This window comes from Brassica rapa, chromosome A04 (assembly GCF_000309985.2).
Source record: "Brassica rapa cultivar Chiifu-401-42 chromosome A04, CAAS_Brap_v3.01, whole genome shotgun sequence".
In the NCBI taxonomy this organism is placed as follows: Eukaryota; Viridiplantae; Streptophyta; class Magnoliopsida; order Brassicales; family Brassicaceae; genus Brassica; species Brassica rapa.
The window spans coordinates 12,071,421-12,096,828 of record NC_024798.2 but is presented as its reverse complement, the minus strand read 5'-3'; the positions used below and the strand labels follow the sequence as shown (position 1 = coordinate 12,096,828).

The following is a 25,408-nucleotide window of genomic DNA, read 5'->3' as shown; positions in this document are numbered from 1 at the left end:
TTTTTAAAACAATATATATACAAAAGTATAAATATTTAATAAAAAATTTAAAATTGAAATTATGAAAATATTAAAATATATCTATTATATTTTAATTAATATTATAAAATTTTATAATAAAAATCATTTCAATCAATTTTCAAAAATTAAAATTATAACTTTCTAAATATAAATTTTATATTTATTATAATTTTATGATTTTTGATATTTTTATAATTATATTAAATGTAAATATTGTTAATTTATTAATTGACTATTAACGCATTTGGTAGTTAACCAGTCATAAGTCACCCGCAAACGCATCAATTTTTAACCGCAGTACCAGTCGTACAAATCTCTTAAAACCGTTAGAAACCGCAACCGTCCGCATCCACAAACTCCCGCAACCGCAACCGCAACCGCTGCGTTTGAACCAGTCAGACTCTTAGGGTCTGACTGGTTCAACCCAGCGGTTGCGGTTGCGGTTGCGGGAGTTTGCGGATGCGGGTGGTTGCGGTTTCTAGCGGTTTTAAGAGATTTGTACGATTGGTTCTACGGTTAGAAATTGGTGCGTTTGCGGGATACTTATGACTGGTTAACTACTAAATGCAGCAGCGGTTAAATAATAAATTAACAATATTTACATTTTATACAATTATAAAAATATCAAAAATAATAATATTATAATATATATAAAAGTTATATTTAGAAAGTTATACTTTAAATTTTTTTTAAAATTATAGAAAATATTTTTAATTTAAAGTTTTATAATATTAATTAAAATATAATAGATATATTTTAGCATTTTTATAATTCTAATTTATTTTTTTATTGAATATTTTTATTTTTGTATTTATATTGTTTTGGAAAAAAAAGAATTTTTTTTATCCTCCCGCAACCGCCCGCAACCGCAAACGCTAGCTGGAACCAGCTTTTGAATTTATGAGGTTCAGAGCGATTTGGAGTGGTTTGGAGCGGTTTGAGCGATTGTTGCAAAATGCCAACAACCGCTACCAACCGCAAAAGCTGCGTTTGCGGATGGTAGCGGAAAAACCAGTCATACCCTTAGTCGAGACTATTACCTGGTTTTATGAGTCAAAGATACTGAATAACAAATACAAAACGCAACTATATCCAGCCCTAACAAAACCAGTAACACACAACACACGGTCTTTAACATTACAACATACTCTATCTATGGGTACTTCAAGACACATGTTGAAGAATTTCTTTAAAGTTTGAACTAACAACATAGTATTATCAAAATAAAATTCCAGAGCAGACGAATAAAATATGAAAGTTTTCTTAGTTTAATAGTTAATCAAAAGTATCCATGAAAATGAAAACAAATACACTCTGTAATTTATTTATTATAATAGTTATGGACCTATGGTGACATATGGTTGTAATATTTTACAAAACATAACTTTTTTCTGAACATTATTTCTCTATTTAGTTTATTATAGGAAAGAACGAAAAACAGTCGCCTTAGTAAACTCACATTATGTGGATTACTTGGAAGAAGAGTCCAGTACGCGAACGGGAACAATGGGTATGGAATCCCACCACTCTTTCATTCTCCGGTTACTCTGATCGTTGCTCATGCGTTTCCCGATACTTGATGTCATTACAAAGCAGTATATTGTACCAAATATGATGACCAGCTTGAACGGTACCACCGCAAAGAAGCTTGCCAAAGCTAACATCGACGCCATCACCATGTTTGCATGCTATGATCCAAGAGGAGTAAGAAAGAATACAATTTCTAAATAACAAAAACTATTATCGAATTACATATATCATATGATAGTTACCTTGGTAGCCTTGGATGTATATATGGATCGCAACTTCATGATTGTGATGTTGACATGTTGCATCAACTGGTGAAGTCTTATCAAGCCATATTGAGCCGACACAATGCTCTCGGTCACTGTTTGGTCAGATTCGGTGCTCACTCTTACCTCATCCTCCTTTTTTGTATGTACCCTCTTTTGTCTATTCTGAGCCATTTTAACCACCAACCATATTAAGCAAGCAGCTATACCCTTGCCAACCCACTCCCTGTAACATCAATTTGTCTTCAGGATTAATACCATATACTTCAAACAATTAGAATTCTAGATTAGAAGTTACTTTAAACTCACTTGTAGACGATCAAAATAGTTATGGCTAGAACAAAAAGCGTACGAGAAGGCCTTTCCCAATAAAGCACTTCCTGGAACCATGGCACTGCGTCTTGCAATGGCCTCATCAACTCCTGCAAGATGCATCATTATCGTAAGTTCAATACACCATAAAACAACTATTCATATTTTTCTTTTTTTCGCCACCAAAATATATAATATGTCAAAAAAAAATATATATATATATATATATATATAATATGATTTGCCAAATCATTTTAATTGCTATTGTTCACTATGCTAACCCATCACAAAAATCTTTCTTACCATAAGAACTGCCACACTTTCAGTAATCCCTTCTTCTTCGAGTTCAGTTGTTGTAGCTTTAGCTTTTTCAATCTCCCTTTCCTCTTCTCTCGTTTGATTTACTGCACTTTCAAGAGAAGTAAGCATTTCTTCTTTATGATCAGTCTCTTTAACTGTCTCCTTGCACTGAGCTTCTCCTTCTTCTTTTAATATGTTACCAAGCTGATCCATGTTCATACTCCTCAATATGGAGCTAGCACTACACGGGTTTTTGGTAGCACCCACCTTTATACTAATCTCTGCGAGCTCTTCTAGTACAAAGTCTCCCTTGGGAACTTCCTCAAACAAACTGAATATTAAAAACTTTTTTGGATCCGGGGGAGAAATTCTCAGCATTTCACGGGCTGCATGCAACCGTATGATTCCCAATATTGTTCTGGAATGGACTTCCCATACTTGTGAAGGAGCTTGAACATTGTTTTTCTTCAAGAACTGGTGCATTAATGTTATCTCCTTTACAAGCATAAGCCAATGATCTCGTCTTGTTGAGCTTGTCATCTCGGGAAACTCCAAGACAATTCCATCCTCACTAAAAATCCATCACGTTAAATTGTAACAATATATATATATATATGTAGCTTAGCACTATTTTAAACCATCCTTGTGCAGAAATACTTACAAGTCGGGAGACTCGTAGACAATGGCCTTGTCAAAAAGAGGGGCACCCCATGGACCAGTAGAAATAGGCTTTGCAGAACTGGCACCGTCTTTGGTAAGATCTATCTTAAGAGCATCTTCATAGTTTATAATTCCCGCGGCTTCGAAGTATAGTCCATAGTTAGTCAAAGTAAGCCTACCTACAACGAGATTTTGACAAGAAACTTAGCAGCCATATGACTCCTAAGTTGAAATACATATAACAAAATAAATAATAGTAAAACCAAACCAGGCCAGCTTGTTTCTTTAATGTGGCGAACCACTCTTTGTGAAGCCATTGTTCCTTCAACATGCAATATAATCTCATCATCCGCCAATTCGACCCCTTTAGGCTTTGCTTGCTTTTGCAAATGTTTCATACACCTTAATATACAAAAATTGTATGAATAATAAATCAAGTTGAAGCAATTTGAAAGGAAAGAAAAAAAAAACTGAAAGAGAAGAAATATGGTTCATACTGAGCCTAAAAGTCTAAAACCCAAAAATATATATAAGAATAGTTACTTAAGTATTTCCTTGACAAACATATCGTAAGCTGGGAAGTGAAGTTGGTGGCCAGTTGGAGCGGTTAGAGTCTCAAACGTGTATCTTCCATTGATGACATCCACATGGAGAGGAATGATTGAGGCCAAATACACAAATGCATCTTCACCCACACTTGGTTCATGATCAGCCTAATCAACAATGCACACGAAGCAAAGGTTGAAAAGTTAGTCACCGTCGAGTTTCAACACACAAGAATTTGCTTACAAGAAGCGGCATGATGTCTGAATAAAAAAGAGAAATGTCGTCTTGCTCCGGTGATAAGGTTGCTTGAATCCTCTTGTCTTCACTCTCCTTACCTACTGCTTCCTTTGAACACAAGTAATAAAGTAAACATGCATTAACAAACTCCAAATCCAAGAAACCAAGTGATTCAGAGTCTCAAATGGTTAAAAAATAGGTACCTGATGAGACTCGTTGTCATCAGCATCAGGTTGTTGCCAGGCCAGCATCATATCGAACGTGAGACGTGTAAAAGAACCATCTTTGATTCTCTCAGGTATGTTTTGATCACAAACCCGAGTAGCCACCTTTGAGTTGCAAAATTCTACAAACTTCTTGGAGTAAGAAGTACCTTCGTTTCCAGGCTTCCATTGACATTCAAACTCTTCCACCATTTCATCAATGGTTAACCCTAGCTCCCTTCAACATCAATCATAACAAACCATAATCAAAATTAAACCGGTTCTATTTGTTTTTCTCTTAAAAACGAAATCAATCGTTAACCTTGTATAAGTTAAATCAAAACACAGATCCGTAAATAAAATAGCTAGGGAGAGAAGAACTATATACCGTGAGCATCTAAGAACGACGTCGTTAGCAATGGAGGATAAGTGCTTCATCTTCCTCATCGTCTTTCTTCCTCTAGTGAATTTGTTTTTCTTTCCGCATTCGGTTTTGGTGACATAACATTGATAGAAAAAAAAAAAAAGAACTCGTTCACTGGCAACGTCTTCATGTGCCACGTGGCATTCCCATGCAAATAGGCGTAAATTGAGAATCATAAACAAACCGATGTCGTTTCAAGTGAAAGTGCCGAAATTTTATATTTCAAGTATGGGCCTTTAAGAATAAATGGGCCGACAATCAAGCCGACGCTCCTCTATATAAACGAGTATTGACGGGAAAAAAATAGTTTTCTTTGTGAGCAAGAATGGCGGAGGAGGCGATTCTAGGGTTCCTGCAGAACAACGATGAAATCGCACATTCAGGTTACTTCGCGGCGGAGCACAACCTTGATCACGAAGAAGTCAAAAACGTCATCAAGAGCTTACAGGCTTTTCGCTACATCGAAGCTAAGGTACCACCACCAGTTCACTCCCTACAGGGTGAGGATTTAGTGATTTAAGCATTGTCGCTAATGGTTGGTGATGTGTGTGCAGGTGCTTAAACGGGAATTTTACGGTTTGACTGATGAAGGGAAGAAATATGCGGCGGAAGGGTCGCCGGAGTTTCACTTTTTCTCGGCTGTTCCTGAGGAAGGTACCATATCCATGGATGATCTACAGGTACGGTTGCAATTCATGCTTCTTCTTATTTGTTTTAGCTTCAGTGTGTAAAACTTGTTGTGTTTGTTTGTAGAGAATGCTAGATCCTTTTGTATTCGATGTTGGAAGTAAACAAGCTCCAAAGAAAAAGTGGGTTGCTATGGGACAGCAAGTCTCTAGAACGGTGATTTGACTTCTTAATCTTTATAGTATAGTATTGAATTTCGTTAGGAAGTGATTATGTTAACTTTATCATAAGCTCTGAGCAAATCCATCTTTTTCTAGGTTCAACATGTTGAAGATAAAGTGAAGGAGATGCTTTTACAAATACAGCAAGGACTGGTTTGTTTCAGAACTATTATTTAGAACTCTAAACAAGATTTGTTTAATTTATGGTGACTAAGTTGGTTTTTCTCACATTCAGGAACTTGACCAAGAAAGTCTCAAATCTCTCAAATACAGGAAACTCATCATATTGACTGAGTAACTAACTAACAGCGCTTTTCATTTTTTTTTTAAATTGTTTTCGTTAGTGAGACATTATTTAACGCTCCCCTCCGTGCGTTCTTCTCAGGAAATGGAGTGGCTATTCTGAAGTAAAGAAAGGTGCCAACTATGCTCCCGAAAGGAGGAGTTTGGCCACTGATTTGACTCGAGAAAATCTACAAAAGTATGTACCGCTCCTTTTGTTTTCTACTTGTTAATTATATTGTTGGTTTAGTGCGAATAAGAAAAGAAATCATGCAGCTGGCAAGAGTTAGATTTCAAGGAGTATAACGTCAATGCTAAGGGACAGCCTGTTGATTCTGGGCATCTCCACCCACTTCTAAAGGTACTCAAATGTAAAAACCGAGCTGTTGGATGTCTTTACTTGAAGCTCGGTGTCTGTTTTATATAAATCACAAGGAAATAAATTTTACATGATGGTTACCTTTTTTCTTGCAGCCTATTAATTTTCTTATTCTTGTTCGTTTCAGGTGCGGAAGCAGTTCAAAGACATATTTTATCAGATGGGGTAAGACTTTTACCACGTTACTAGTATTTCTCCAATTGTTTTCTGCTACCGGGGAATAATGATTTGTGGCCACAGGTTTGAAGAGATGCCAACAAACAACTTTGTTGAGAGCAGGTATCTAAATCTCTCTTTTTACTCTCTATGAAAGCACCTCATGCAACTATCAGCCTTTTGGATATCTTAAGCTTTTTGTGAGACGGAGTGAATTCTCTATTTCTCTTCAACCCTTTTTTTTTTCCTCTGCCCTGTAGCTTCTGGAATTTTGATGCACTGTTCCAGCCGCAGCAGCACCCTGCTCGTGACTCTCATGACACCTTCTTTCTGAAAGGTTCAATGCTTGAATCCTCAAGTCACTTAATTTGTCTCTGGAAATAAATACTGTGAATATCTGATTTTAACTCTTAATGGTAATATGTGAATATTTGATTGTAGCTCCTTCGACAACAAGGGAATTGACAGAAGATTATGTTGCAAGGGTGAAACAAGTCCATGAGTCTGGGGGATTCGGATCGCGAGGGTAACAACTTGTTTTCGATGCTTACTAGCCTCTGATAGTAAGTAGTTAACTCAAAATTTAATCTCCCATTTCCAGGTATAATTGTGAATGGAAAAGAGAGGAAGCAAACAAAAATCTTCTCCGTACCCACACAACGGCGGTGTCGTCTAGGATGCTTTATGAACTCGCAAAGGTCTGACTAGTTTTTTCCTCTCTTCAATTTTTAGTGAACGTGAAGCGTTTACAAGCTGTGCAACATTGTTTATGTACTCATTTGATCGCTGCTTATTTTTTTGTAGGGACCGTTCACTCCGAAGAAGTACTATTCTATAGACCGTGTCTTCAGAAACGAGGCTGTTGACAAAACCCATCTCGCAGAGTTCCATCAGATTGAAGGTAATTGCACTGGCTAATGAGTTTTTTTAACATTTTCGTAGTCAGAATCATTAGAACTTTCCTATTTAAAAGTTTCTGTCACTTTCGCTCAGGTGTGGTCTGTGATCGTGGTCTTACACTGGGTGATCTCATTGGTGTATTACAAGAATTCTTCTCTCGGTTAGGTCAGTTTCTTTGTTCTTTATTTTGATGCTTCAGAGTCACTTACGAGAAAAAAGGCTTATGCGATTGTGCTTTTACAGGGATGTCCGAGCTGCGTTTCAAGCCTGCATACAACCCATACACTGAACCAAGCATGGAGATTTTCAGGTACATTCAAACAAACCATCATCTCTAAAAAGGCCCTAATAAAAGAAACAGACATTGAAGATAATGTGTCTTCTGCTTTTTACCAGCTACCATGCAGGACTAGAGAAATGGGTAGAGATTGGAAACTCTGGCATGTTCAGACCCGAAATGCTACGACCAATGGGTCTTCCAGAGGATGTTCGAGTCATTGCATGGGGTCTCTCTCTTGAAAGGTACAATAGAAAGCTAGACATTCATTGACATGTTTTTTCTTTTTCACAGAAAGTTACTGATTCTTTTCTGGTTTTGCTTTCATTAAACAGACCAACAATGATCTTATACGAATGTGACAACATCCGCGAGCTGTTTGGACACAAGGTACCAGATCTTACTTAATACAAATATATCTGAAGAAAATTAATAATAATTCTCATGTGTTATTGGTATACACAGGTGGATCTTAAAAAAGTTAAAGAGAATCCCCTCTGTCGCATTGGAATCGAATCATCTTGACTTTGGATACATGCCTAGGTGCTTGTACAGAACAATTAAAGAATAAATATTTTCGTCCAAGCCTATCTGCTCTGTTTGTCCAAGCTGCTGTCCAAGCCTGCTTTTACAGGAATTCAACTTGTTTTTATAAGACAATTAAAGAATGAATATATTTTCGTTTTAACATTGTAAGACTGATTCGCACATTCGATAAGTTAATAATTATATGTTTAGTGTACAGCTTTCATTTTACGAACTATCTATTATTCTCAGAGTAGTAGTCGGAGAAAGTAACCTCCTCATCAAAGATGGTCTCACCCTTCAGAATCCAATCCTCAAGAGTCAAAGACCATCTTCGAATTTATCTCTTCCCTCCCCTTTGTCTCTCACTCTCCTCTCAGATTCTTCATCAGTAGTTAACTCTGTTGTCAACCATAATGGTGTGTACTTGTCGGATTTTAACCACTTCAGGCCTTTTAACCACTTGTCGGATTTTCTTGTAGAGGCTATTGGTTAGTAAAGACGGAAAGTTGACTAACATGTTTCCAATTGCCCGCATAAAGAATACCCATGTCCTGGAAAAATCTAACCTTAAAACAAGTACAAGAGAATCTAAAGCTTAAAGAGACAAACAGAGCAACAGGAAGATAGAAAGTAGTATTCTTAATTTACAACACAAATGGTCCCATGGTCTAGCGGTTAGGACATTAGACTCTGAATCTAGTAACCCGAGTTCAATTCTCGGTGGGACCTATATTTTTGCTTTCTGGCGGGCCTTGTTTCAAATCCTAATTTATCTTATTTGGGTCCAACTTAAGGATGTCTAAACTGGTTTTGTTTTCTTTATTCTCCAAAACAAGATTTCATTTTGCTCGTCTAGTAGAAGCAGACTGGTTTTTGTTTTTTTGGTAGGAATCCCAATATTTATTCAAACTTAAAATTCAGTCTACGCATGAGTTAGTCGTGGCCGGGGAGATCCAACAACATCCTCTTGCAATACATCAACAACCTCAATAGGTGCATTATATCTAATTGTGGTTACTTGGAGATGAATTATAAGCTTAAAAAAAGATGCATTTCAACAAATAAGTTTCGTAAGAATGTTACAGTGACGCAATAAAAGAATGGCCTAGGCCTACCATGCAGCTGAAGAAATCTTCCATAAGAATAGTATAGCATTTGTAAACAGTGTGCTACTTGAAATTGTCTAATTGTGATTACTCGCAGAGGAGTTATTATATATGTAAACACACAGATAACCAAAGATGCGTTTCAACAAGAAGTATCTATTTACAAAAGGCAGCTAAAAAGAATGGTCTTATCCGTTTTAAACCAAAAGGAAATCTACTCAAGGCGAAATCTGTAAAGAATATCCACACTAATGCCACAAAGGTTAAGAAGGATGAGTTACTCTTGAGGTGTCAGACGACAGACACTTTGCTTCATATTTATTTTGCTCTCATCATATCAACAAACTGCTTAAACAGTAGATGCAATAAAAGATCCTTCACCTGCAAGTTCATGAAAACAAAACTAAGCCTTGAGACTTAAAAAGACAACGCCTTTTACTTATCACAGAGACACGTACCTGCAAGAAACCACATCTCAAGCATCATCAAAGAGTAACAGATCGAGAAAGCTCAATGGAAGGCCACTTCCGTGATTTAAGCACCAGCGTGGTTGACTCGACATGCCCCGAGATATCATCTCCCTGTCTTTCCAAAGCGATCTCTACGCACCACACGTCTTGTCTCCCGTGATGAAAACAAGGCCAGGGGTTACTACCGAGCAGAACCACCAACTTCCCACCATGATTCGCCATTTTGGAGTCATACCAAGAATCAAAAGGAGGCAAATCTTTCTTCAAATCTACACCATACACTGGTCTCCACCTCCTATCCTCTGCCTTAGGATCATACACAACTATCGGATGCTTAAGAGAACACCCAGGATCAACGGTATACAACATATCATCGACCACACAAGACGACGCTTGCCACAAACTCCTCATCTCAACTCCATCGTCCCATTCGACCAAAGCGCCTACACTGGGATCGAAAACCAAACAAGTAGCACTCGGGTCCAGAACGAAGATCTTGTCGTCCATCACGGCGCATGTCACGAACTGTCCTTCCCAGTGAGCGTGAGGCAAGACGCCAGGGACAGCACGCCAGCTCCGAGTCTTGACGTCAAGGACTTCGACCCAGTCATAAGACTTCTTCCTGCACCCTCCGATAACGTATATCTTCCCGTCGATGGCTCCGGCCACCGCGTGTCTGCGAGCCCTTCTCATGCTCGGGAGGGGCTGAGACGTCCGGAGTCTGCAGTCTATGAGAGTCACGTCCGACGTGGCGTTTCCTCCGACGCTTCCACCGAGTACGTACATCTCTGTTCCGATTGTGACGACGGCGCTCAGGAGCCTCGAAGGTAATGGTTCTTGGATCTTGCGCAAGGTTAAAGAAACGTTGTCTCGGTGGAGAGTGTACCAGCTCGGGCTTTCGGAAGGAGGGAACCCGATGGAGGCGTAGAGAACTGGTTCTTCTTGCGGTTTCTTGTTTGCATCGCCGCCGCCGGGAATTTGAGCCATCGTCTTGTCAAGTCAGTCAGCTGAAGCGAATGAGATAACAGAAAGCTTTGGTTTTTGAAGAAAAAAGTTGCTGATCGCTTAGCTTGGCTTCGCTCCTTGTGTATTTATAAGGAAGCCAACAAGCTTTCATCTCTAAACCAAGATTTGTTTTGAAATCAAAACGTCAAAACAAACCGGTTTGTGTTGATTCATCTCTAAACCGATATTTCATTTTGATCATATAGTAAAATAGAATGTTAGTGGTACGTACATACACAAAAAACACAAAAAAACATAGCTAATTCTGCAAGAGTTATAAACTTATCAGTTACAGCTTCTTATACCAACATTATTGGTCGTCCTTGTTGGTGTCCTTAGGGGAGGGGGGACCACAATTTGGCAAAACCAAGAAGGGACAAAGGAGAGAAGTCGTTGAATAAAGAACGTCCTTGCTGCGTCCTCTGCACTGTTTGCGGGCCCCACGACACGTAGTGGTCCGCGATTGGTTAACATAAAAAAAAACTAAAAAAGAAAAAAAAAAGATTCTAAGGACTTCTGTCCGATAATGTTGCTCTTAGCTACTCTGCTTCAAACTTGAATATCAAATATTATGATTTTAAAATAACTAATATGACATAACTGGATATCTGAGGTTTGTTATTTAGTTTGATTGGTTGATAAATATATTTGATTATTTATTTGTTTTTGTGGCTTTCGTATAAGAAAAAAGGGGTAGAAAATTTTTAGTTTCATAACAAACATATATTTGGCTTTTGAACCAAATCATGACTGAGAACCTTAACGGTTATTATGTTATTTTAGGTATAAATTAAATAAAATTATAATATTTTAAAATATTAAACCATTTGCTCTGTTTTTTTTTCTAAACCAAGATTTCATATTACGCATTTAGTAGAAGCACGTGGGATGTTTTTTGCATGTATGATGGTGATTACTCGCAGATGAATTATATCTAAAAGCAAACAAAAATAATTTAAAACATAGCAAACCATAGATGCATTTCAACAAGTTTTTGGGAAGTATATATGTACAAGAGGCAGCTACAACAATGGTTACTCAAGGCCAAATCTGTAAAGAGTATTCACACTATGCACAGAGTTTTAAGAAGGAAGAATTACTCTTGAGGTGTCAGATAAGAGCTGCTTGTTTCATATATTCTCTCATATTAAGAAGCTGCTAAAACAGTAGATGCAATAAAAAAAAGTTCCTTCACCTGCAAAGTTAATGAAAACATAACTAAGCCTTGAGACTTGAACTAATAATCCTTCATCTGCAAGCTCAGAATTTACCATAGTTACGTACCTGCAAGAAACCCCATCTCAAGAGCATCATCATATTGTAAGAGTTCGAGAAAGTTCAATGGAAGGCCAGTTATGTGATGTAAGCACCAGCATAGTTGATTCAACATGCCCCCAAATATCATCTCCGTGTCTTTCCAAAGCAATCTCTACGCACCACACGTCTTGTCTCCCGTAATGAAAAAGAGGCCAGGGGCTATTACCAACCAGAATCAACAACTTCCCACCAAGATTCGCCATTTTGGAGTCATACCAAGAATCAAAAAGGAAGCAAATCTCTCCTCAAATTTACACCATAAACTGGTTTCCACCTCTTCACCTTTGCCTTGGGATCATACACAACGATCGGATACTTGAGAGAACGCCCAGTATCAATTGTATACAACTTATCATCAACCACACACGACGACGCTTGCCACAGACTCATAAGCTCGCCTCCATCGTCCCACTCCACCAAAGCACCTACACTGGGATCGAAAACCAAACAAGTAGCACTCGGTAGTGCTGCGCATTCGGGTTTTCGGTTCGGGTCGGTTCGGTTTATTCGGTTTTCAGGTTATTCGGATTGGGATGTTTAGGAACCGTTTAGGAACCGGATATTTTTCGGATCGGTTCGGTTCGGATAATGTCGGGTTCGGGTCGGGTTTCTATTTTTTTATAAAACCCGAAATAGAACCGTATCACAAATAATTCGGGTTTGGTTCGGGTTTAAAACCCAAAAACCGAAAAAAACCCCAAAAACCTGAGCTAAACCCGGAAAAAACCGAAAATATATTCGGGTTATTCGGGTAGTTCGGATTTTTTTAGATATTTTTTTATTTATAAATTATATTTTATATATATTAAAATTTAAAATAATAAAAAATTCAATATATTCAAAATATTCGGGTACCCGTTCGGTTCTCGGTTCGGTCCCGGTTCGGTTTCGGTTTTTCGGATTTAGAAATATAGGAACCGTTCGGGTTTTTGTAATTTTCGGTCCGGTTTCGGTCCCGGTTTTTTCGGTTCGGTTCCGGTTTGGTTTTCGGGTTTCGGATAATATGCCCAGGACTAGCACTCGGGTCCAAAACGAAAATCTTGCCGTCCATCACGGCACATGCCACGAACTGTCCTTCCCAATGAGCACGTGGCAAGACAGCTGGTATATCGCGCCAAGCTTGAGTCTTTACGTCAAAGACTTCGACCCAATCATCAGACTTCTTCCTGCAACCTCCGATGACGTACACCTTCCCGTCGATGGCTCCGGCCACCGCCCGGCTGCGAGCCCTTTTCATTCTCGGGAGCGAGCGGCTCGTGTGGAATCTGCAGTCGATGAGGTTCACGTCCGACGTGGGGTTCCCGCCGACGCTTCCGCCGAGAACGTACATCTCCGTTCCGACCGTGGCGACGGCGGTCAGGAGGCGGGAAGGGAGTGATGCGATCTTGCGGAGGCGTAAAGAAAAGTGGTCGCGGTGGAGAGTGTGCCAGCTCGGGGTTTCGGAGGGAGGGAATCCGACGGAGGCGTAGAGAACGGGTTCGGTGACGCCGAGGGTGGAGCGTCTTTGGTAGAGCTCCGGGGAACGGAGGATACGGCGGAAGGATTTGGAGGCGAGAGAGAGATTCGGGTAATGACGTCTCGCGGTGATTGCGAGGCAATGCTCGGTGAGGTCGTATGGAAGATGGACGAAGCTTTTCTTTACTTCTTCTTCTTCTTCTTGCCGTTTCTTGTTTCGATCACCTCCTGGCATTTGAGCCATCGTCTTTGTGAAAGAGAGCGAGCGTAATTATGTTTTTGAACTTGTTTTTTATAAGGAAAACCATCAAACCACCGGTTTGGGTCTTTTCATCTCTAAACCAAGAATTCATTTTCATCATATAATTTGTATTAAGTATATGAAACATTTGATTAATCGGCTAAAATTTCATTAGTAAAACAAGTTTGTCCACATTTCGTATGTTTGGATAATGGGTAGGCATAAAATCAAAACCCCACCGGTTTGTGTTGATTTATCGCTTAACCAAGATTTCATTTTGATTATAGAGTAAAAGAGAATGTTATTGCAGATACACAGATAAAAACCCCAAAACATGTCTGCTAGTTATTAGTTAAAGCTTCTTAGCAATTCTGCTTCCAACTTGGCTCTCAGATCATTTACCTGCAAGTTCATGAAAGTCTAACTAAGCCTTGATGCTAGAGCGAAAGTCAGCATCAGAACTCATCATCTATAGTCCGTAGAATCACTTTCACCGTCATACATGAAATAAAATACATAAAGGTTTGAGATAATATAGATAACGTTAAAATGACCTTGTTGTCTCCACCGCATCTTATGTGTCGCGTAGCCGGATGAGAAGCTGAAATGACCGACTACGCTTGACCGTAACTTGTTCTTCACTTTCAGCGGAGTTGATACGGGCCAATATTTTTGTCGTCTGCTGCGATAGCTTGGGTTTTGTCGACGTCCTCCTCCAGTGGAGCTCCAGAGTGTGTGCCTGACGTTCCGTCGATGCCTGCTTGGAGCCATTTCGGTGAGTGTTCGATTGAACTTGCCTTCATGCTATTTTCTTGCTTTCTGATTAGTTCTCCAGAACAAGAAGCACTTAGGATTGGGAGCTTAGCTTGCTGTCTTTTGTCTTTTAATGTTTATTAACTTCAAGCACCAGTGTCGGAAAGCTTGGATTTAATCCCCTAGGTTCTAGTGGGTTTTTTTTAACCTTTTGCAGCCCTCAAAATCCTGATAAGCTGAGAAGTAGATATTGGTTTCAACTGTATTGTAACCGAATTTTCATTATGTTTAATGATATTTATAATTTAGCAAAAAATAATACAGATAACGTTGTTGATATGGCCAGAGTTGGTCTAAGGTTGAGTTTCCGGTCCGTAATTCCATTGTGAACATTTTTTTTTGCATTTTTACGATCTAATAATTAATTCTGGGCTATGGTTCGGCCCAATTATAGCGCGGTTGTAGTTGTGTAGCCGAAAACAATCTGCTACAATATGAACGTTAAGGGGGTAAATATGTCATTTCGAACAACAAGATATTTTTCTCTCAGTGGGATATTTTTCTCGAGACAAGTGAACCAAAATATCTTTCTCTCTCTGTCCAATCTGCGCATCAAACAAAAAAAGTGTCACGTGATGTGTCCCCAACAACTCCCATTCCTTAACCATAGTTAACCGATGTCTCTCTAAACCCGACCCAACCCTAGAAAATATCTTAACCTTGGGTTAAAATATCACAGCTCACATTATAAATAGAGTCTTCGTCTCCTCCATTTCATCACACATCCTCTCTTCACTGTAAACCTTTTTATCTCAATGGCGTCCCCTGATGTTGAGTACCGGTGCTTCGTTGGAGGTCTTGCATGGGCCACCGACGAGAGATCTCTCGAGACCGCCTTCTCTAAGTTCGGCGAACTTGTTGATTCCAAGGTCCGTTACACGCAGAGATCAGACTCCCCGGTGATCTGATCCTCGACGGATCTGTTCCGATCTGTGTTTCTCTGTTACTTGATTCGAAATTACTGTTACTATGTTCTTTGTTACTGTTACTTGCTTTTCCTCTTAATCGGTACGTTCATCTTCCCGCTACTATGAGCCTGGAGATCGTTCGGTTTTATATTGATTTTTGAATTTTTTTTTTTTTTGTGATTGCTTTTGTTCTTATGTGTTGGGTTTGATTGCTGATTTGGTTATGATTTTGGTGAACAGATCATTAACGATCGTGAGACTGGAAGATCAAGGGGGTTTGGGTTCGTCACTTTCAAGGATGAGCAATCCATGAAGGATGCCATCGAAGGGATGAACGGACAGGATCTCGATGGTCGCAGCATCACTGTGAACGAGGCTCAGTCCCGTGGAAGCGGCGGCGGTGGAGGTGGCCGTGGTGGCGGCGGTGGATACCGCGGTGGAGGTGGAGGATACGGAGGTGGTGGTGGTTACGGAGGTGGAAGACGCGAGGGTGGATACAGTGGTGGCGGTGGAGGTGGCTACTCGAGAGGAGGTGGTGGCGGAGGATACGGTGGAGGTGGTAGACGTGAGGGTGGGGGTTACGGAGGTGGTGATGGTGGAGGTTACGGAGGAGGCGGTGGTGGTGGTTGGTAATTAGATTAGGTTTGAGACCGTTTCGTTTCTGGGTCGGGTTTATGTTTCTCTGTGTTATGATGATGTTTGGTTCTGCTGTCTGGTTCTGGTTTGTGCTATTTTGGATTGTAACAGTTCGTGATTAGGTATCTAATATCTGGAAACGCAATGTTAAATCATTTTTCTCTCTTTTTTGGTTGTCGCAAGTCATGCTTAATATCTGAACCATACTTGTCGAAACGCTCAATCACTCTATTATACGCACTTTTCTCGCAGCTAGTACAACGCATTTAGAGCCGCTCATTCGTTCCACTATAGACATTTTAATTTTTGTTCCCCAATAATGTTATGCTGAAGTTCCTGATAGAAATGAAACTTGAACAGAATGTAAATATCTGCACTACCAAGGTTACCAACCGACCACTCGTAAGAAGGAACCCAAGTTAAATAACAAATGTTTCTTTTTAAACCAAAGAATGTTTCAAAGTCGTATAATTTACAAGCTAAGATTTCTCTTTTGGTCAGCTAATACACATAGACAAAGAGATCAACACTACAGAAAACAAAAAGTGATCAACCGATAGGTCCAATACTTAATATGAGTGAAATAAAGCATTTCTATTCTTTTGGGCCCTATACTCTACAACTGCTGTGGGCCTTATAATTTAATGTAGGGCGGCTTAGCTAAGCTCTTTTCTACACCCATACTTTAGATGATGTGTTACTTCCCAGTATTATTGACACATAATTCACCATACTATGTTTCCTACCAACGTATTCCACCATGTATATCCCCTTGAATCCTATAATGAATGAATTCAGTTTTCTTTTACAAAAAGCTCTAATCTCGAGAAGAACAAGACTAAAAACAAATGTACTAGTCTTGATGTAATTTCTGGGAAAATTGTATTGTGTCCAAGAGCTATAGGTTTGGGCTACTCACATGTCGAAGAACATGGCCCATGCATAAGATTACAAAATCCAGTGTTTTACCACGGGTTCACAGTGCACATTGATTTGTTATATCAGATTAAATTCTCATTTTTAGCCGCAAAGGTGTTCTTCATCATTAACAAAGATTGGGTTCGGGTATACATCCCAAATAAAACCGTTTGTCTTCGAAGAAATCAAATATAGTGATTTTGTACCCGTCGTATAATGTTTAGGTTTGGATACGGTCGGTTTCTACTGGCAATACGGGGTGTGCACGTGGCCCCCGCTTAACACTATTATGAGCGCTGGATCAAATTTTTTTTATTCTTTATAATTTATATTCATATAAATTATAATATTTAAAATATTTTTAAAATTTAATCAGTAATATTTTGTATATTTTATGATGGAAATAAATATATATATATATATATATATATCATATTTTTGGCTCTTTTTAATTTTATTTATTATAAATTTTATTTTTTGTATAAAAATATAGATTTATAAAAAAAATTGAAACGATTTATTATACGGGAGCTATGAGCTTGGGCCCGGGCCCGGAACCGGCCATGTGTGTGCACAGGTCTACATGTCATTTTTAGTATACTTAGTAATTGAAATTTGGACTTGTATTTGGTTTGTTAAAAAACAAGTAATTCCAATTTTAAATACCTGATGAAATTGGCATACTTACAAACTAGTCTCACTACTTTTTTTTTCGAAATACTTACTAATTATTTGTGAACTATTTATTTGAGAAATTGTAAATTATTTGATAACTATTTATATATTTTAGCTACTTCAATTTGTACATGAGTTCGAAAAAGTCTAGTTAGTTAGAATTTCAAACTAAACAATTCTCTTATTTTGTGAAGAATCTTTTATTGCTTCTCATATGTTTTAATTCGACGTATGAAAACATTAAAAAGAAATAGAGAAAGGTTTTCATCCAAAGTGCCGTGCGAAGGTTTTTGAAGGCCTAAGGCGAGTTAAAAAAAATTTACATGATATTTTTTTTGAAAATATTTCTATTTAAATTTGAATTATATAAAATTTTGATTTTTTTTAAAACATATATATATATATATATAACACTAAAAAGTTTTGATTTATTACCTAAACATTTTCTAAATTTTATGCACCAGATTTTTATAAACTAAAAACCAAACTCTATATTCTTAGCGTGTTGGATTGAAATGTTGGTCGCTGTTAAAAAGCTAAATATTAGCGTTTAAATTAAATACAATAAACTATATATTCAAAATATTATAAAATTTTAATCAAATTCTATAAATATATAAAATAAATTTAACTCATAATATATACAAAGAAGATAAATGTGGATCAAATATTTGCAGTTAATTTGAAGTAGAATCTTTATAGTTCTACAAAATATAGTAAAATTGATCACAAATTAGTTATTTTAAACAGAAGTCAAATTTAGAATCAAATAATAATAAAAATCTAACTAAGAGAATAAATTAACTACCATGTAAAAGAAATTTTTTTGTAATTAGGGACCCTAAAATTTTTATAAAATTTGGGAATCCTAGACAAATGTCTTTTTCAATAGGTTATAAGCACGGCTCTGTTCATCCAATAACATTATGTATACAATACTTTATCGTATAATTGAGTTATTCTACCATAATTTAGAGTTTTTGTTGAAGAGTATAAACGGGTAACAAACCAACAACGCTAAATAGCATTTTTTATTTTAATATCTGATACTTGTCTGTACTTGCAAATAATTGAAACAGAAGGACTTGATACTCTTCTTGGACAAGACGGATACTCAATTTTGCGGCCGAGTACGGACCAAGTAGCGAATACGGAACAAGCAGCAAGGAATTGTGTCCACCCTTTAGTTCAGTTATAGAGTTTTTAGAACCATTTAATATCTAAATAATATATATTTTTATTTTGATACATATATATTAATAATGTGTAACTACAAATAAGCTGAAATTGTTCAATGTTTATGTGGTATCTATTTGTCTTTTGATGAGTTCGAATTCCTATGATGTTCAATTCCATGTTTCATAAACATCATGGATCTGATTTAATTGGTAACCAAAACAGAACCGATACCCACAATTTTTTTTAATAATAATACCTATTAGATAAATAGCCTATAACCAAAAAATGAACTATTTTGGACCGGTTTTGGTTTTAAATCTCAACTAAAACGTGGATTATGTTTCTCTCTCTTTTGTTACATTTTTAAAATTAGTTAAGTAAAAATAGTGTGGTTCACTGATCTATTGGTTAAGATGTTTAGTTAATTATCTATGTTAATTAATATTTGGTATTATATATTTGTAATTATATAACAATCTTGTATAGGAAAATCATATTTATAGTGTATTACTTAAGTCTAATTATCATGCAGTAGTAATAAAATATATTTAATAAAAAGTATATTGGTGGGAATATAATATACACATTCATTTATAAATTTTAGTAATATCGTTCTATTTTATTGTTTAGATTCTTTTGAGAGTATGTCGTTTGAGAGTGTCAAAAAATTATATTACAAATATATAATGCACTAAATACTCATGTTTTATTAGATTTTTTTTATATATTTAAAATTTGAATGACAATTTTTTATTAGTAGATACAAATAGGAGCTTAAATTAATAAAATAGATTATGTCTCCAACGATGGGCTATGTGAACCAAACTAATAAGAAGTCCATTTTTTCTTTGTGGTCTTGGCTTAGTAGAAACCATGTCTTTGCTGCAAATAAAAAAAAACAACAGAGAACAAAGGTATGATTATAGCTCAGCAACATAATCAAAGTATTAACAGTTATGTACTGCATTGCTTCTAATTTTTATGCAATAAAACAAAAACAACAATTCTCTGCTGAAAAAAAATCACCAAAACCAACACATATGAACACAGTTCTCTGCTGCTACTAATGCATGCTTCCACTTGCTCTGTCTCAGATGGGTAGAAGATTAGCATCAGTTGTTCTCTTTTTTTTTTTTGGTAACACAAGCATCAGTTGTTCAAAAGCAAATATTAGCACATTCGTCCGGGCTTAGATATTCTCTCGTTAAACCAATTTAAAGCCTCTGAGCATGGAGATTCTAAGTTCTTTTATTCAAAGATTCCCAAGAGACGACAAAAACATGTAAAGCAAATATCTCCACTGTTATCGGCTACCATGGCCTGTTTAGTGCCTCAACGGGACTGCTCTATATAGATTCTTAGTGATAAACTTCTTTTGAGTAAAGTTTGTCCGAATCCCAATTTGTAAAGGGATCATTCCTTTGGTGATAATAATATCTCACCACTAGGCTGGAAAATAAATTCCTCAAGTTTGTGCAGTACTGATACTTGAACACACATCTTGAACATGAGCTACAGAAACTTCCATTATAGAGGAACCAAGTGATTACTTCATGTTCGGGTTCTCCAAGTTGCTAAAGGAGCAACCACTTGGAGAGGAATAAGAATACTTCTTGTTTTTTTTGGGATAGATTTGTGGATAATGATTCCAAATTTCAACAGGAAATTTGTAGCCCAAAAGAATTCTTGTCTTTTACCTTCCTTTTCATACACATTCCTTAGAAGGTCCTCCTGGTAAATTCTCAGCAATGATCACTGGGGCTAGAATTTTTACATCAAAAGATGTTAACAATGGAATAAAACCCTGATCAAATCTTTACTGATGTAATTATTCAGAGTGAGAAAGTAAGAATCAGAATATGCTAGCATCTTGCTCAAAACAACCAACCAGGGTCGGTTTTGAAGAATAGTGACGATGAGAATATCAGTAGTGCTATGCCTACTTGCAAAATTTATTGGCAACTTGCAAACTATTATCTCTGGAATATATTGTGTGACAAAGGCCTCATTATTATTAAGATTCTTTCTCTAGTTTAAAGTTATCTTTCTCAAGAAGTTTCGCCTCTACCCTGAAACCAAACCATGTCATCTTAGAAACTAAACATCCATACAATAACTTGAAGCATAATATAAACGTGGGATAGTTTGGATCACAGAAATAAAGATCTTATAAGGGATTATATTGGCAAAGCAAAGTAAACTATCATAAGGGAAGTCAACTTACGTTTCACCACTTTGACTAAACATGACAAATCAGTGGATACACTCTGTAAACAAGAAAGATCCAATAAGTAGGGTTCTTATTAGCTTTACTTTACAAAATATGTAAACAATACTTGGGGTCTTCTGAAAACTAACCTGATTCAGGAGTGATAAGATATGTGTATGGTCATCCATCTTCCATACCACCTGTTTCCGAGAGAGGAAAATCTTGAGACTTTAAACCAATATCAACTATATATTTTGAGTTAAAATCAAACGACAAGTGGATGATTTATGAACAACTTGTGTTGCAAAAAAAAAGAAGAAAAATCTTCAAATCTATAAAGCATAACATAACTTGAAACAAAGTTCTCACTTTCTGAGTTAAAATCCAACAAACAAGTGCACCATTTACGAATTTGTTGTTTTTAGCCAAGTATCTATATTCCTATTGTGCAATGAAACAGTTTGGTCTACGTTAACTTCCTAGTTTCAGGACGTTAATGTATTTGTCCATCCCAGACTTGGATACTTCCAAACATAGTGATTAATTGGTCATTTCAACCAAAAGTGCTGATACTAAGATAACAAAGTATCAAACCACTGTATAATAGTGGATATGTGGATATATCTCACCACCAACAACAACATTTACAGCCTAAAGAAAACTATTAAATCAGAGCAAGGTCAAGACAGCTGTAAATCTTTGGTTACCCCCCATACCCATAGTCAATAAGTAGACACCAAAGAACAGAAAACAATTTGAATATCCACCAAGTTAACGACCAAGAATCGACATAAATGATAAAATATAAGACCAAGAAGAAAAACACAGTTACCTAACTTAAAAAAATGGACCCAACCGGCCAAGGAAATAAAAGGTAGGTAAACAATGTTGACCTTTTATTCAACAAGAACAACAAAAGAACACACAAGTATGCCTATAGATTGTACGGGAAAAAAGTTCCATACAGCTAGATAGCTTGATATGTTTTTTTCAGGACTCAGAATCCCGAGGTAAAGCTCTCTGCCCCCACTTTCTTTCAAGAAAACACATGAAAAGCTCCATATATTTTTCGTGTGGATTAGTGCAAATTACAAAGATTTCGATAAGAAGAAATCTTTATAGTCAACGAAAATCATCTGTTAAAAGAGACTTCTCCCTAACCCAATAATTATGAATTCCTTTGTTACGGTACGGTTAGCTTTGTGCTGTGTTTAGAGACCAGAATGTTCCAGTAAGAGAATTTTCCAAACTACTCATCACCTAAACTGTTCCTTTTTAATCTAGATAACTAGATTTTAGATTTTGATCAGCTCTTTAAAAACGCATGAATGTTTATGTTGATTAATTAAAAAGTTTGTTGACATATTATAGAGCAATTCTTCAGATAGACATTTTTAAGTTTTTGTTACAAAAATAGACTTCAAAAACTAAAATGACCAAAATAACATTTTTTTATTTTGAAAATTTTAAATTTTTTTATTTTAAAAATTTGAAGTCATATCCCCAAAACCCCACTCTTCAACTCTAAACCCTAAACCCTAAACTCTAAACCTTAAACCCTAAACTTTACCCCTTAACTCTAAACCCTAATGTTTAGATTAATTAACCTTAGGGATATAAATATATATTTACTTCTTTTGATAAAACATATTTTGGTCATTTTTATTTTTAAGATCTATATTTGTGACAAAAATTTTCTTAGGTCTATACTATAATTTTTTCCATATTATATGTTTTCATTACAACAAAACAAACTTTGTAAATTTTATAGTACAATGGTTTTTAAAAGAATTGAACCGAGTAATGTAAATTATAAGTTCTTTCCTTCAATAGACTTTTTCTTTTTGCAAATGAAAGAAAGTTTATTTATGGCATAAATGAGATTGTGAAGTTTTGAATTTTGATATGACATTTAATAAAGGATTGTGATACATTTTTGTTGTTAAAAACTATATATACATTTCAAAAGCTTTTGGTAATCCAAAGTTTCTATGATATAACTAAAAACATTAAGATTAATAAAATTGGAAATAATTTAATTAGTTTGTCATGAATTAGAGTTTGTTGCTAACATGGATTACAACAAACTTAATGGGCCAAGTTGAATCTGATGTTGTTTTCAAAAGATTTTTTTGTTCTAGGTAAGTTTTTAACTTACATTATATGCAAAATAAGGAAAAGAGAATATATGGGATATTTAATAGAGGAGAATATTTAGGGGTGGTTAATTTTTCAAATGATTTTGTGATATAGGAAATATTAATAAATGTTGAAATTCTATTGGGTAGCAAATACTGCAAAACGATTGGTTCATTTTATGGTTGAAATTAATAAATTGTTTTATGCAAAAATATGGCAATGACATAACTTGTAAATAACATAACAATTTAAGGGTATAATCCTATTAAATATTCTGCTTTAATAGTATTGATAACATTATAACACATTAGGAAAGAAAAGTAAATGTATTAATTACAACATTTATAGAAAAGATTTCTCTACCGAGCATCATATGCCAAATGTGGATGGAAATAATCACTTTAAAATGTAATCTTTGGGGGTGATTAGTTTGGGATCTTTGATGCTGATCTCCACGATTTTTGCTCAATATTCTTTTCAAGATTAGTTATGCGTTTCCTATGGAGACAAAGACCTAAAGTTAATTTTGTTTTGGCAAAGATATCTTAGCCAACTGGCACTATACCCCACTTCGATCCCTCCTCCATACACATCTCTTTATAAAGAGCAAGAACTCTTCGACATCTGTACACACATCATTTCCTCATTATATTATTACTACTACAAAGAAAACATCAACTTTATATACACTCATTTTCACAATGGCATCAAACTCAATGTCTGCTTATGGATCTGGCGCATGGACTGTTAAGCAGAGCAAAGCCTTTGAGAGTGCTCTAGCAACCTATGACCAGGACTCCCCTGACCGTTGGTACAATGTCGCTAGAGCTGTTGGTGGGACAACACCAGATGAAGCTAAGAGACAATACGAGCTTCTCGTACGTGACATAGAAAGCATTGAGAATGGGCACGTGGCATTCCCTAACTACAAGACTAATGGAGGCAGCACTAAGGGCAGGCTGCGTGATGAGGAAAAAAGGTACCATTTCTATTTCAATCTAATTAGACACAATTTGTGATAATTACAGGTAATCCACTTTGTTTATATCCATAATAGGCTACTTATATGTTCCATTTTAAAGATAATTGTATAGACAAATTATATTCCTATGCGATGGCAATATATTAGACCAAATCAAACTTAAAAGGGAAAGGGCATGTCTGTTTCAGCATAAGGCTTTTTACTTTACAAAGATTCTCTGACTTCTGATACTAAGCAATATGAGTCTCTAAATCTGCCAAGTGTTTTCTTCTCAGGCTTTGTTACAACCAAACTAAAAGCACCCACACATGCACTAAATATGCCTAGAATCATTCCTTGTTGCTTTAGCTAGTATCTTATATGAACTGATTCCCACATATTGCCCAAGAAACATCCAAAAATAATATCTAATACTAAATGTTTTGTATTCACAAACAGAGCTTAAGATAATAAGATTTAGAACCGGAGATTTCTACCATAAATTACAATATTTCTCTTATATTGGAGGATGATTCTTTGACATGAAAACTAACAAAATCAACTAGACTCAGAAGCTAAATGTCTAAAAAAATTTGTTTGTTTGGCAGGATGAGAAGCATGAAGCTGCAGTGAAAGAACAGAACCTATAAACTATGGTATGATGATGGTCAAGAATAAAAAAGAAACACGCAGAAAGATGTGTTAGTCAACTTTAAGCATGTTTGTATTGCTCTTTCCCACAAGCTTACAATCTACTACTAGTATGTCGAGGTGTAAAACAAAAAAAGCCCTCGAGTTAATTAATCAAATATATTCTAGGGTTCTTCTTAATGAAAAAAATCCAATTGTCTGAATCAATTACAAAAAATGTTGATCATAGAGTAAGGGATAATTCAAAGGATTAAGAAGAACCCACGTCAAGAAGGAATCAATAAACCAATCTGAATCAAATGGTTCTTTTTTTGTAATGAATACTATTTACGGAGAATCCAAAAATGGAAAGCATATCAAGAAGAAGAAGTTCTCTCGAAAGTCGAACCCAGTATGTGTCTAATGGTTCTTCCTTCTTAATGGAAAGATCCATTGCCAATTATGCGAAATGAAGAAGAATTCACGTCGATTACAAAAAAAAAAAACAATTGGGCAGGAAAATGGAAATCTGATACTTGTAAAAGTGTGGCTTACACAATGCAGACATACCGTACCGTACGTATACGAATGTTTGCCCCCGTACGAATACGATAATACCGGATTTGTGCGTATCGTATCTCGAGGCTACCACTCTATGCTTTCTGTAGAATACAGTTGATATATATATTTATATATACATTAAATATTTATAGTTGATATTTTCGTTACTCAATTTAAAACTAAACTATTTTAATAAAATTGTTCATGTTTTAGCATATTTTACAAAAATTGAATTTCAGTTCTATTCGTTAATAGTAAATATCTTTTTTTTTTTTTTTTTTTTTAATATATATATTTAATAAATCATCCCCGAAGGGCA

General features: G+C 36.2%; 6 protein-coding genes and 1 non-coding gene across 8 annotated transcripts; 4 read left to right on the top strand and 3 right to left on the bottom strand.

Moving 5' to 3' along the window:
• Positions 1 to 1,266: 1,266 nt before the first annotated feature.
• Positions 1,267 to 4,753, bottom strand: LOC103864292. Its single transcript, XM_033289471.1, has 10 exons — positions 4,461 to 4,753; positions 4,073 to 4,310; positions 3,876 to 3,977; positions 3,630 to 3,799; positions 3,355 to 3,488; positions 3,088 to 3,265; positions 2,430 to 2,997; positions 2,124 to 2,236; positions 1,794 to 2,040; positions 1,267 to 1,709 (listed from the first exon to the last, which is right to left on the bottom strand). The coding sequence occupies exons 1-10, from the start codon at positions 4,670 to 4,672 to the stop codon at positions 1,491 to 1,493; spliced, it is 2,181 nt and encodes a 726-aa protein (XP_033145362.1). The 5' UTR covers positions 4,673 to 4,753; the 3' UTR covers positions 1,267 to 1,490.
• Positions 4,754 to 4,796: 43 nt separating this feature from the next.
• On the top strand, positions 4,797 to 8,089 carry LOC103864291 (phenylalanine--tRNA ligase alpha subunit, cytoplasmic-like). Its single transcript, XM_009142052.3, has 18 exons — positions 4,797 to 4,968; positions 5,051 to 5,176; positions 5,250 to 5,339; positions 5,441 to 5,497; positions 5,580 to 5,638; positions 5,730 to 5,825; positions 5,903 to 5,987; positions 6,133 to 6,170; positions 6,246 to 6,284; positions 6,422 to 6,498; positions 6,603 to 6,687; positions 6,763 to 6,859; positions 6,966 to 7,062; positions 7,155 to 7,226; positions 7,305 to 7,371; positions 7,458 to 7,583; positions 7,674 to 7,728; positions 7,804 to 8,089. Exons 1-18 carry the CDS (start codon positions 4,822 to 4,824, stop codon positions 7,861 to 7,863), a joined length of 1,473 nt encoding a protein of 490 aa, XP_009140300.1. The 5' UTR covers positions 4,797 to 4,821; the 3' UTR covers positions 7,864 to 8,089.
• A 434-nt stretch (positions 8,090 to 8,523) lies between these two features.
• On the top strand, positions 8,524 to 8,595 carry TRNAQ-CUG. Its single transcript has one exon. It is a non-coding gene; the product is annotated as a tRNA-Gln (tRNA).
• A 396-nt stretch (positions 8,596 to 8,991) lies between these two features.
• LOC103864425 (putative F-box/kelch-repeat protein At2g29810) lies at positions 8,992 to 10,498 on the bottom strand. The gene is made up of 2 exons (XM_009142175.3): positions 9,431 to 10,498; positions 8,992 to 9,353 (listed from the first exon to the last, which is right to left on the bottom strand). The coding sequence occupies exon 1, from the start codon at positions 10,427 to 10,429 to the stop codon at positions 9,458 to 9,460; it is 972 nt and encodes a 323-aa protein (XP_009140423.1). The 5' UTR covers positions 10,430 to 10,498; the 3' UTR covers positions 8,992 to 9,353; positions 9,431 to 9,457.
• Positions 10,499 to 10,927: 429 nt separating this feature from the next.
• Positions 10,928 to 14,711, bottom strand: LOC103864424 (putative F-box/kelch-repeat protein At2g29810). Its single transcript, XM_033289366.1, has 2 exons — positions 12,612 to 14,711; positions 10,928 to 12,003 (listed from the first exon to the last, which is right to left on the bottom strand). Exons 1-2 carry the CDS (start codon positions 13,461 to 13,463, stop codon positions 11,761 to 11,763), a joined length of 1,095 nt encoding a protein of 364 aa, XP_033145257.1. The 5' UTR covers positions 13,464 to 14,711; the 3' UTR covers positions 10,928 to 11,760.
• A 219-nt stretch (positions 14,712 to 14,930) lies between these two features.
• Positions 14,931 to 16,012, top strand: LOC103864290 (glycine-rich RNA-binding protein GRP2A). Of its 2 annotated transcripts, XM_033289514.1 has the most exons (3): positions 14,931 to 15,142; positions 15,422 to 15,683; positions 15,714 to 16,012. In XM_033289514.1, the coding sequence occupies exons 1-3, from the start codon at positions 15,029 to 15,031 to the stop codon at positions 15,812 to 15,814; spliced, it is 477 nt and encodes a 158-aa protein (XP_033145405.1). In that variant the 5' UTR covers positions 14,931 to 15,028; the 3' UTR covers positions 15,815 to 16,012. The 2 variants fall into 2 exon arrangements, with proteins under 2 accessions (XP_033145405.1, XP_009140299.1); XM_009142051.3 differs by having other exon boundaries at positions 15,422 to 16,012.
• Positions 16,013 to 22,427: 6,415 nt separating this feature from the next.
• Positions 22,428 to 24,838, top strand: LOC103864287 (protein RADIALIS-like 2). The gene is made up of 2 exons (XM_009142050.3): positions 22,428 to 23,916; positions 24,507 to 24,838. The coding sequence occupies exons 1-2, from the start codon at positions 23,639 to 23,641 to the stop codon at positions 24,529 to 24,531; spliced, it is 303 nt and encodes a 100-aa protein (XP_009140298.1). The 5' UTR covers positions 22,428 to 23,638; the 3' UTR covers positions 24,532 to 24,838.
• Positions 24,839 to 25,408: the final 570 nt, after the last annotated feature.

Bases quoted from the DNA above. Each gene is read 5' to 3' on its own strand.
- LOC103864425 (XM_009142175.3), bottom strand. From the start codon at position 10,429: ATGGCTCAAATTCCCGGCGGCGGCGATGCAAACAAGAAACCGCAAGAA.
- LOC103864291 (XM_009142052.3), top strand. From the start codon at position 4,822: ATGGCGGAGGAGGCGATTCTAGGGTTCCTGCAGAACAACGATGAAATC. The intron at 6,499-6,602 runs GTTCAATGCTTG...ATTTGATTGTAG, and splicing joins TGACACCTTCTTTCTGAAAG to CTCCTTCGACAACAAGGGAA. The intron at 7,063-7,154 runs GTAATTGCACTG...ACTTTCGCTCAG, and splicing joins AGAGTTCCATCAGATTGAAG to GTGTGGTCTGTGATCGTGGT.
- LOC103864292 (XM_033289471.1), bottom strand. From the start codon at position 4,672: ATGATTCTCAATTTACGCCTATTTGCATGGGAATGCCACGTGGCACAT. The intron at 4,311-4,460 runs GTATATAGTTCT...TTGATGTTGAAG, and splicing joins GTCGTTCTTAGATGCTCACG to GGAGCTAGGGTTAACCATTG. The intron at 3,800-3,875 runs GTAAGCAAATTC...ATTGTTGATTAG, and splicing joins CAGACATCATGCCGCTTCTT to GCTGATCATGAACCAAGTGT.
- LOC103864287 (XM_009142050.3), top strand. From the start codon at position 23,639: ATGGCATCAAACTCAATGTCTGCTTATGGATCTGGCGCATGGACTGTT. The intron at 23,917-24,506 runs GTACCATTTCTA...TTTGTTTGGCAG, and splicing joins CTGCGTGATGAGGAAAAAAG to GATGAGAAGCATGAAGCTGC.
- LOC103864424 (XM_033289366.1), bottom strand. From the start codon at position 13,463: ATGGCTCAAATGCCAGGAGGTGATCGAAACAAGAAACGGCAAGAAGAA. The intron at 12,004-12,611 runs ATATTTTGAATA...ATTTGAGGAGAG, and splicing joins AGAACCGAACGGGTACCCGA to ATTTGCTTCCTTTTTGATTC.
- LOC103864290 (XM_009142051.3), top strand. From the start codon at position 15,029: ATGGCGTCCCCTGATGTTGAGTACCGGTGCTTCGTTGGAGGTCTTGCA. The intron at 15,143-15,421 runs GTCCGTTACACG...TTTGGTGAACAG, and splicing joins GCGAACTTGTTGATTCCAAG to ATCATTAACGATCGTGAGAC.